The sequence below is a fragment of the Ciona intestinalis genome, chromosome 9 (assembly GCF_000224145.3).
Source record: "Ciona intestinalis chromosome 9, KH, whole genome shotgun sequence".
In the NCBI taxonomy this organism is placed as follows: Eukaryota; Metazoa; Chordata; class Ascidiacea; order Phlebobranchia; family Cionidae; genus Ciona; species Ciona intestinalis.
This window is the reverse complement of record NC_020174.2, coordinates 3,821,003-3,831,942: the sequence shown is the minus strand read 5'-3', so window position 1 is coordinate 3,831,942 and position 10,940 is coordinate 3,821,003. Positions and strand designations below refer to the sequence as shown.

Below are 10,940 nucleotides of genomic sequence, written 5' to 3'. Positions count from 1 at the left end.
TACCGCGTTATTTTCAATGACTTTAAATTGTATTTTGTTTATTGTAGATTTGGAAGTCACCCAAAAATGTGGAAACCTCATATGGTAAAGCCATCACCAGAGAATTTGCAAGCTGCTTGGAAGTAAGTGTGGTGGATTTATTGATGGTTTTACATGTCCAAATTAACAGTAAAAAAAACCCTAAAAAAAGGTAATGATTTGTGAATCATTGTTTAATAGGTTAAACCAAACTTCTAAAATATAAGTTACGAACATTCATGCAAGGATAAATAAACAGTAATGAGAACACTCTCTATTTTTGTATGCCGTTTTTTTCCCGCCTTAGTTGGGTACAGAACTTGGAAGCAAGTGGTGGAAGAAATGTGATGTCAGCTTTCCGTACAGCTATTGAGAATGGAGAGGATATTAAGATGTTTGGAGGACCACAAGCGATCTACGTCATTAGCAGTGGTGTCCCAGATCAAGAAGAGGTAGGGTGATGCTACCATTGTGGGCGAATGTCCCTTAGGCAAGACACTTAACGGCAATTGCTCCAACCCAGTTGTCACTAATACGTTGTCCAAATTATCAGCCATACATAAAAAAATTAAAGCATCTCCCAAAAAAATAATCACCCACAAAGTAACATACATGGTAACTCGTAATCTGGCACGCAGTGTATGAACACTGTGTTATAACGACTGTCCTTTTCCGGCCACGTAAGGATAAAGTAAGTTACATTCATTCATTGATTTAACCCAGTGGTCTTAATTGGATGTTCAAATTATCGGCCATACATAAAAAACAAACAAAAAATAATCACCTATAAAGTAACATACATGCTAACTCAAAAGGTGGTACCAGGTGTGTGAAAGAGAAAACCCATAGTTTTTGTCAATTTATTTTGCATTTTTACTATATGTAAGCGGTATCAACACTCATAGCTTAAGTGTCTAACATTAAGTGTGCATATTACTCCAGGATGTATTATGCTCCTTTGTAAGCGAGTGTACCATTGGATCAGAACTAAAAGTCCATACAATTCTCTTCAGCATAGATGATTACAGTGTAAGTAATTCAACCATGCTTATTTTTATAAAGCTTATTTATTAAATTCTTCAAGTTAGGTGTAAAAGTACATTAAAAATAAATTTGAATTAAAATAAAGTGTACAGTGCTGTGGCTAATTGGTTAGCGTGCATGCCTCTAACCCAGAGGTTATGGGTTCAAGGCTCTACCACTGTGAGCGTATGTGTCCTTGTTCAAGACACTTAACGGTAATTGCTTCAACCCAGTGGTCACTAATGGGTTGTCAAATTATCAGCCACACATAAAAAAATAATCGGCCACAAAGTAACATACTTTGTAACTTGTAAACTGGCACAAGGTGTATGAAACTAAACAATGAACACCCATTTTATAACGACTGTCGTTTTCCGGGTACGCTAGGATAAAGAAGTTAAATTCAAGTTTCTTTGTTAATAGTTGAGTGATTCTGAGTTACCAAGTCGATACGCCACCATGCCACAAACAGCAGGTTATTTACGGAATTTTGCACACGCTGGATCCGGACGTTTTCATTGGTTCAGAGAAACAGGTATGCTTTCTGGATGTTTATCATAGGAGAAATGATTCTTTATCATGTGAATCAAAAAATGATTTTATCTTTGGTGGGAAAACTACAGTCGTTATAACATGTGGGTAATTTTTCATACACCTGGTAAAGTCTAAGCAGGCTTGATGTTGTGAGAAATAAGCATTTGTTTAAATATATCACGGACTCCTAAATGGTTATGCACACTTGATATTACCAACAAAACCTGCACCACATCCTTTTAAAAAATTATGTTTTTACCCAATCTCACACACCCTGCCCTTTACCATAAGAACACATGTTTATGTCAACCTGATGTCCTTAAATCAATATTGATGACTGTATATGTTTTGCCTGTACACTGCACGTACAAAAAATTAATTACATTATATTCCACTTCAGGGGTTGTAGAAAGTGACGACATCATAGCAATAACTCGAGAGATGGATCGCGCGGTTCATTACTCACAACGTTGCTCGCTGTTAGTGGAGTCAGTCAAGGCAAGAGATGATTTAAGGAGAGAGCAATCAGCTTTAAAACAAAGTCGATTAGTAAGTGAATTGGAGCTTGGGAATTATAATAATTTAAAATTGATAATGCTTGACATTCTAAAGGGTGGCCAATAAACAATAAAATGTTTACATTTTTGTAAAAAAAATGACATTAGGTTTTTTTTTGTAAAAAAATTTTCATAATTTTTTTTTATTCAATTATTTTTAATTTTTACAAATTGTGGAAGGTATTTAATGGTTCTCGTCTCTGGTGTGTTCTATTCTTGAAACATTCATTCTAACTAAAAAGCTTATTGCTCAGATCAGTGTCGTTATTATAATTGGTTTGTTTAAATACAGATGATTTGTAATGGGGATTTTAACCGAAAAAAGAAAACTGAGATGGTGAAACAAATAGAGTTCATTGAACCACGACCAACAGCTTTGACCTTGGCTAGGATGGTAAATTATATCAATTTTCCAAACTGTTTTAAAAAAAGGGCTAGAAATTTACAGCAGAGTCTAAATTTTGTATAAATTATTTTAATCGATTTTTTTTAATGCAAAAATTATTTTAAATAAAAAGGTTATTTTTTAGAATCGCCAAGAAGCTGAAACAACTAAAGCACTCGCATGGAAAGTATCAAATAGAAATGCTAGCTTACCACCAAGTAAGTAAAAGCATTCAAACTAAAACTTATTATTTGAATAAATATAACCCCAAACTTACATATATGGTAAATCGTAAGCTGGCACGAGATGTATGAAAAAGAACACCCGTGTTATAAAGACTATCATTACTTCGCTATGTAAGAATAAAGCAAGTTACACCCATTCATTCGATTCTTATATAAAGCACCATACAAAAGTCAGTCTACCGATGAAGAAACTTCATCAAATCGACCGCAATCGTCCAAAAAATCTCGCCGGCCACAAAAAGAAACTTTCTACACAGAGGATAAAAACTCCGTGGGTGTTGTGTACAAGAAATATCCCAAGAAAAAAAGTGTAAGAAAAGCAGTCCCTGAACCTATTTTTCCACAAATGGAAGAGAGAATTACTTCTAAACAAGTAAGTTCTATTGTTTAATACAATATTTGTATATAACATTTTACAATTACCTCATAACTTGTTTAACTGGTTTTAGCATTATTTCTAGTTCGGAGATTTTACAATTTAAAATTACAATTTTGTAAAAATTGAAAAATCACAACTTTTTTGTAGAAAATTTTACAATTTCTTTATAACTTTACCAAATAGTTTCAGCATGATTTCTAATTATGAGATTTTAAAATTTAAAAATTTTGTAAAAAAAATCCTTGCCTTTTCATTAAAATGCCCTCTCCTCAGTGGCTACGAAAGTATGGAATCAAAAAAATGAAGTTGGACTTAAACAGATATGTGTCTGGACCTGTGTGTATTCATAAGAAGGCAAGAAGCAAGAATGTAACCTCAAAGTGGTTCTGCTCCATCTTTCCCAGCGTGGATATTGATGTGAGAATTTGTTCTCGAATTTTACTTATGTATATTTTTTACAATTTAAATGACCAATGTACACTGCATGTTTTCTAATTACTACAATACTAGTTAGCATTTTAATAAAAAAATTGTAACAGTCAGAATTAATCAGTATAACACACATAGTACAAAAATTGGCTATTGCTTCACCCAGGGGTCACTAGCAGGATTTTTTGAATTTACAGAAAAAACAGCCATACAGAAAAAACAATCACCTACAAAGTAACATGCTTGGTAACTCGTAAGCGGGCACGAGGTGTATGAAACAGAACACCTGTGTTCTAATGACTGTCCGTCGTTTCCAAACCGCCCGAACACAAAGAAAATTTACCAAAAAATTTGAAAGATAATTCTTAAAATCTCAAAATGTACAGTTCGGAGTGTTTAAACTAAATGATAAAATGTGATACAGTTGCATTCTTCTATTTAAGCTACTTTTCATTCAAGAACTCTTCTACAAATGAAGTAACTTGTTTTACCTTTAAATTGCACATAGGGCCAAGTACGACACATTGACATGCAAGAGTCGGAGATGGTTGAATATGAGAAACATGTTGTGACTTTAATACGTCGATACCTTACCAGAATGCAATGGTTATTGTCAGGAAGTAGGAAAATGTTTGGATCAATCTTGGAAAGCAATGTGAGTAATTTTATTAATTGGGGTAATGGGCCAACTCTGGATCCTAGGACCCATGGCCTGCCATGCTGCGGGACATCACCCGGATAGAATAGAATATTTTATTAATGTTTATTAAGTTTTTACATTTTGAACCGTTGTTTATTTATCCTACTGAATAATTGTATACATACCATATGTTATGACCTGTATTAAAGCTGTTTTGGCCTTTAGAATATACAGGAAGCTGTGGCTATGTGTTTTTAGCGCTTGCATTGCGATTATAGGATACCTTAGTTTGATGTTAAAGCAAGACAGTTAACGGCAATTGCTCCAACCCATTGACTCACTATGGGTTTTCCAAAATGTCAGCCACACAGAGAAAAAACTATTACCCACAAAGTTACATAGGTGGTAACACGTAACGGGGAACAAAGTGTTTTTCTTCATGTATCTGTGAGACAGCAGTAGGCTAATACTAAAAATAAAATGATTTTTTTTCATGTGTGTGTAACAGCAGGAAGGTATAACTGTTTTTTTTTATGTGTGATAGTAGTAAGATTTAGGCTAACTAAAAATAAAATGAGTTATTATACAGGTTGTTATCCTGATTGATGTATCTGGTTCCATGAGTTACAATATGGATGAGCTAAAGAAGGAAATAACATCATTGATATGGGAGCAACTTAATGGGAACAAGACAGCGTATGTTAAACGATTGATTTTTATTTTAGTTTGATAATTTTTTAGACATATAATAAATCTATAAATAAATTTAATTTGTTTTACTACTAAAATACATATGTTGTGTTTTTATATTTTATTAACAAAATTTAAAAAATGTTTTTAAGTAATTCTGTGTTTTGTATCCGTAGGTTTAACATAGTTGCATTTTCCAACACAAGTACAAAGTGGCAAGATTCAATAACTGAATCAAATCAAAGTGCTTGCCACGATGCTGTGCAGTGGGTGTCTGCTCTAACAGCACATGGTGGTTCAGCTACTTTGAAAGCTATTCAGGTAACTATTGTAATCATTTTAAGTTATGCGGAAAATTGTGGGCATAAAGTTACGATTTATGAGTCGCATACTGGTATGGGCATTTCCAATATTTTGTTTCCATATGAAAAAAAATCCCAAAAAATAATCACCCACAAAGTAACGACTGTCGTTTTCCAGCCACGCTAGGATAAAGTAAGTTACATTCATTGATTTATTCATATATTTTCCTTGTCTACATTTGTATCATTAAACTCCTTTTTTTATACTTGGTGGATTTTACTTTACTTTTAGCTAAACCTTCTTATAGATTAAATAAAAGTTGGGTTTGAATGTGAAAAGAACTCTGGGTTTCTGTCTTGTATGAAACGCAGACTACACACATAAAGTGGCCACCATTTTCATTTGAAGCGCTACCTTACATGCGTACAAAATAAATGTCAAATATATTCCAGGTGGCACTTGCAGATGAAGAAGCAGAAGCAATATATTTGCTCACAGATGGTAAACCTGACTCCAGTATCAAGTTAACTCTATCTGAAGCAAGCAACCTCAACAAAAAGAATATTCCAATCCATACAATCTCCTTCAACTGTGACAACAGGTATATTGAAAATGTAACCAAGAACCTGATTTTCGAAACTGGGGGTTGCAACCACTTCGTTACAAATTTCAGGAGTCAACCAAGAGAATACCAATTTTACACAAATACTGCATATACTATGCTATTAACTTTGAGCGGTTGCGGAAATTTTATGATATTAAAATGGGATAAAAAAGTTTAGAAACCCTGCACTGGAATAGATAGAGAAAAATTTTAATGGTGCCGAAATTTTAGGACATTAAAAGCAGTTGTGAGCAAAATTGTTCAGAAACCCTTGTTCTAAAATAGATGAAAAAAGATTACTTTAGGGTTTTTTTAATGCTATTATTAACCACAAATTAAATCAGGGAAGCAAACGATTTTTTGAAGAGCTTATCATCGAACAGTGGTGGTAGATTTCATCGTTGCCATGGAGAAGCAGATGCACAGTTTGCTATCCATCGACTCATGCAAGATGAATGCTTTGATGAAGATGTAAGTTGCATTAGATTAAGTTGATGCCAATTTGATTGTATGTGACTTCGTTGCAATGCCATTCTGAGCAGATGTGTCCTTCGGCAAAATACTTACCGGCAATTGCTCTAACACAATGCTCACTAATTAAAAACTTAACACATAATCACCCACATAAAAACCTAACACATAAACACCCACAAAGTAACATACTTTGTAACTTGTAAACTGGCACGAGGTGTATGAAACATAACACCCGTGTTATAACAATTGTTAAATGCCTAAGAATGTTTTTTAAATAGGTTAACAAATAAAAGCCCCACTGGCATATTGAGTAAATTTGCCACCTTTTATCTTAGATATTAAGGTTTGCTTTAATAATACATTGTTGTAACCAGAAATTGGTAAACTGATATTTTTACTATATTTTCAGGATCCAAATCTCCCCAGCTTCCAAGGTGATGATTTGAAGAGGTTGAATGATGAAGTGAATAAAGCAAGGAAGTTTTTAACACAATCCAGGAGGTTTAAGTAAGTCTATTTATTAAGAACAAACAATCACGTCTATTTATTAAGAACAAACAACCACCATCATTTTTTTCTGTTTTTAACAATAAAAGTTACTCTCCAAAACTAAAATATTGTCTTGCCTAGATTCTATCATATTCTGTGGGTGAGGCCCCAAAATTCCCATGATTTATGCTAGGTTTGACCTATTACTCCAATACCCGTGGTGCTACCTTATGCACCTCACCAGGTTTTAGAGTCTGATAGTAGGCTACAAGGGCTTTAATGTTATCTTGTGTAGATGAAAATATATCCAAACTTTTCAATAAACTACCTCTTATTATCTCTAGATCCATAATACAAGAGCATGAAGCTGAAACAAGAAAAGAACAAGAACCTCCAAGCCCCCTACCTAACAAGTGGATATCGGATAAACCGTTTTTACCATAAGGAAACAATACTGTACATATTCTAATATTATGTAAGTATTTGGCTAAAAACTATCATGTTTTTTCAATCCTGGTTGTGTTTAATATCTAATTCGTTACACATAATTCGTTACACATTCTTTTGATCATGTTTTCTTCTAGTGTCTGTAACTTAATAACTCGCACTACATAAAATACACTGTAGCCTAATGAAGTACATAAAGCTGTATTGCATGTGATGTACTGCACAGAAAGGAGGAAAAAAAGCAAATGCGTGAGCGTGAGCCACTAAAGTGAACTGTGTTAGTTGTTAACCCATACAAAAAGGTTGAAAAACAACACCGAAAAAGGAATGTGTTTAAAACAAGATGAATTTCATACAAATTTGGGCATTTACATTTGTGAAACACACTTTGAATGTTGATTAACTTCACATGTGCCTAATTGCTAGCCAAGTAAGGTTACTTACTTATGTACATTGATAGCAAATTCAGGTATAACATGCTCCCTTTTAACATGGTCCCTTTATTTCATTATTAACAAATACAAAAAATGTTGTAAAAATTTAAGTGGCGTTTAAAATCAATTGTGAAATGCTCTTAAAACAAAACAACTGCCAGGTATGTTACAGTACCAATAGGAAACCAAAACAACATACATAGCTGGATTAAACAAACATTGTTACCTACAAGTATCTGCGTAACTAAGAACAGGGCGGTATAGAATTGTTATACAAAATGCGTTCTTTTGATTCGGATGGAGTAAAGGATGCAAGTATTCACGTGGCATATTTCTGTGTCCACTGCCGTGATATTCTGTCATGTTCCTCGCGGTTGGTGAAATACTGAGTGGCAATGTTTGCAACTAACGGATCAGCTGCAGAATATTGTATTAATTAATATTTAATGCTGTATCAATACATGGGCGTTTTATTTTAAATAATAATGAGTTTTCTTTGGTCATTGATTAAATGGTAAATAGAATTTTTACAAAATTGGTTTTTGTTTTTATATCATGTGGTGTTAAAAACCAATTGAGAATAAATTACATAAGCATTAAAAAGTACAGAATGTTATAAAACATATATAATGTTACAAAATGTCAAAAAAAAAACAAACAGAAATTTTACAAAAAGGTCGTTATATCACATGTTGTTAAAAAATCAATAGGAAATCAGTTACATAAGCATTAAAAAAGTGTGGATTTTTATAAAACATATAAAATGTTACAGAATGTCAAAAACAAACTGCTTACCTGGGTTGCAGTCTGAAAGTAAAGAGCAAACTGATAGCAGGACCTTTGAAACTGTTAGTGCTGGACTCCAATTATCTTTCAGCACATCTAAGCAAATTACTCCCTGGCTGTTGATATTACAGTGATAGATGCGAGTACGGAACGTAACCTGGAAAATTGGTTTCTATTAGAAGTGTGGTAACTAACATACCTATACATACATATACCCATTTATGTTCAAATAACAAAAACAACAGACATTTTTTATATAATAATAATAATACTACAAACCACAGTTAAAGTTGCCAAATAGGTTCTTTAAAAAATTATGGAATTTAATACGGTAATAAAAAGATGAGCCTGTCAAAAGAGTTAGTATTACATTTACAATTACATACAATATACAAACATAATGAAAAGGCAACATATTGGCAGCATTGGCCCTGTATTACATATTGTACAATTTCTAACTGAAAATTTAATATAGGCTTACTTTGGGAGGCTTAAATGGGTACTCCTGGGTGAAATGAATGTCAAGAAAAAAGATCCCACCCTCATATACAGAGCCAGGAGGTCCTAAAATGGTTGAAACCCACTCGTACAAGTTGTCTCCTTTTGGCCCAGCACTATAAATATTTAATTACAAATTAAAATTTCATAAATATGATAAGTAAAGCTTGTTGGTGAAAATGATATAGTATTCTTGATTTGAAGATAACAGGCTCTGGCAGCAAAGTTCATTGTTTAAGCTGTAGTGTTTCATAACCGTATGGTATACCACTATATTCTTTAAATTTTATAAAACATATATATAGTACGATGGAAAAAGATGGGACACCTTTTTATTCTATTTTCTGGCCCATTTGGTAGTAAACAAAGAACATTCAATAAATTATAAAACCATATCCTCACAACTCACAAAGACCAATGCTAATTGTTTAAAACACGATCAGAATATTTGGATACTATGTGATGTAGGTGTCCCACCTTCCCCACAGTACTATATTGTAATTTTATATCACTAAGTCTCAGGATTTTATGCCATTTCAATAGGCACTTAATGCCATTTTAATAGGTACAAAAATATTAGCAGTTACTTACATTTAAAAATAAACATCAAACTAACCTGCAGTTTGGTGGAGGATCCAATGTAATATCAGCCAGTTCTTTCTGCAACCTGTTAAATTGTGGTTATAAAAATGTGGTTATAAAACTACCTTAATCTGATGTAATCCAAAAAATAAAAGTTTCAGCATCTTCCAATATTATTTCCTATCTCTTTTTTTTGCAAACAAAATTTTCAAATGGGAAAAAAGAAAACTTCTTTTACAAATTCTTGTGTGTCAACAATGTCATCTTTTTTTTAAACAATACATTACAAACCTCTTTGCACTTGATGAAAGACCTCTTGGTGACTTAGACAACCAGACTTTTGAAGCTGAAGCCATCTCCCTGGCTCGCTTCTCACGGTCAAGTTTCAGCTTTTTTTCGCGTTCTGATTTTGATGTATCGCTACTTCCATTTTTCAGGTTGTGTTTGACCAGTTTCTGCATTTATTAAAACAAATTAATCCTTTTTAGATAATATGAAACAATTAATGGGAAACATTGTGCTGTGTACAAGATATGTATAATGGGCTAAATGTAAGGGTATTATCATCAAAATGTTTTACGAACTTGGTTGATTGCTTTAAGGATATTTACTTTACCTATCTATATAAATGGTTACAAACCTACTAAAAAGGTATGGAAACAGCGCAACTCAATGGCGCTAGTGAGGAATCTCCCCCCCCCCCCTTATATGCTAACCACTAACCTCTAACTACTAACCCCTATAACCACTAACCATCAATCCCTAACCACCACCCTCTTCCACCAGACTATTCTGCTTATACCAGAGGATTCTTTACTAGTGCCTAATAAATTATAATCCAAAATTATAATAACACATAACAGATCGTACATAAAACAAATTTACATACAGTTTCCGGTGACTGCGTGCTGGGAGCAGATTCATTGTTCTTAGCTTCCGTGGTTTCGTCTTTTTGCTCAACGACTTGCGAACTTGGCCCTGGAGTTTCATTATTTGGTTCGCTGCTGAAACTTTCCTCTGTAGCCCGTTGTTGCGATGTGGTTGCGGACATGGCCGAAAACAAATTCGGATTCACAAAATTCGAGCTACTATACGCAAACAGCAGTGGACTGCAAACTACTGCTAAACAATTGAAGCACTATGGTTGAAGTTTCCTATATCGGAAATGGGCCTTGAAGGAAAAAAGGCTATCGCTTTTCTACTATTTTTAAACTTGGTAAAATATTGATCAGTAAACCTAATTTATATTACGAATAAGCAATACAAGCACGAGTCCGTGTAAAAAATTGTGGTTATTATGTAAGCGTCTTACGGGTTTCTTTTCTCTCGGCGATAGTTATATAACATGTCTACCTCTATATTTCAGAAATAGACATACAATACAAGAACGGTCACGTGTTTAGCAGTATTCGTATGTTTTTCT

General features: G+C 33.6%; 2 protein-coding genes across 2 annotated transcripts in view; one reads left to right on the top strand and one right to left on the bottom strand.

The window, feature by feature from the left end:
* Window positions 1–7,409, top strand: part of LOC100177534 (von Willebrand factor A domain-containing protein 3A) — a 12,447-nt gene extending 5,038 nt beyond the window's left edge. The window contains exons 13-28 of the mRNA XM_018813176.2: window positions 43–122; window positions 326–470; window positions 961–1,047; window positions 1,465–1,576; window positions 1,976–2,124; window positions 2,425–2,526; window positions 2,663–2,735; window positions 2,921–3,135; window positions 3,415–3,558; window positions 4,079–4,225; window positions 4,800–4,906; window positions 5,077–5,221; window positions 5,656–5,804; window positions 6,152–6,278; window positions 6,691–6,788; window positions 7,115–7,409. Of these exons, the coding sequence (XP_018668721.1) occupies window positions 43–122; window positions 326–470; window positions 961–1,047; window positions 1,465–1,576; window positions 1,976–2,124; window positions 2,425–2,526; window positions 2,663–2,735; window positions 2,921–3,135; window positions 3,415–3,558; window positions 4,079–4,225; window positions 4,800–4,906; window positions 5,077–5,221; window positions 5,656–5,804; window positions 6,152–6,278; window positions 6,691–6,788; window positions 7,115–7,214 (1,980 nt within the window). The 3' untranslated portion in view covers window positions 7,215–7,409. The remainder of the gene's footprint in view (window positions 1–42; window positions 123–325; window positions 471–960; window positions 1,048–1,464; window positions 1,577–1,975; window positions 2,125–2,424; window positions 2,527–2,662; window positions 2,736–2,920; window positions 3,136–3,414; window positions 3,559–4,078; window positions 4,226–4,799; window positions 4,907–5,076; window positions 5,222–5,655; window positions 5,805–6,151; window positions 6,279–6,690; window positions 6,789–7,114) is intronic.
* On the bottom strand, window positions 7,399–10,780 carry LOC100185453 (ubiquitin-conjugating enzyme E2 E1). The gene is made up of 6 exons (XM_002129409.5): window positions 10,407–10,780; window positions 9,809–9,972; window positions 9,552–9,602; window positions 8,919–9,051; window positions 8,447–8,594; window positions 7,399–8,068 (listed from the first exon to the last, which is right to left on the bottom strand). The coding sequence occupies exons 1-6, from the start codon at window positions 10,566–10,568 to the stop codon at window positions 7,971–7,973; spliced, it is 756 nt and encodes a 251-aa protein (XP_002129445.1). The 5' UTR covers window positions 10,569–10,780; the 3' UTR covers window positions 7,399–7,970.
* Between the last annotated feature and the right edge of the window lie 160 nt (window positions 10,781–10,940).

Coding starts and splice junctions, on each gene's coding strand:
- LOC100185453 (XM_002129409.5), bottom strand. CDS start 10,568: ATGTCCGCAACCACATCGCAACAACGGGCTACAGAGGAAAGTTTCAGC. Junction 8,595..8,918: donor ACCCATTTAAGCCTCCCAAA/GTAAGCCTATAT, acceptor CCAATTTTCCAG/GTTACGTTCCGTACTCGCAT. Junction 8,069..8,446: donor ACTTTCAGACTGCAACCCAG/GTAAGCAGTTTG, acceptor AATATTCTGCAG/CTGATCCGTTAGTTGCAAAC.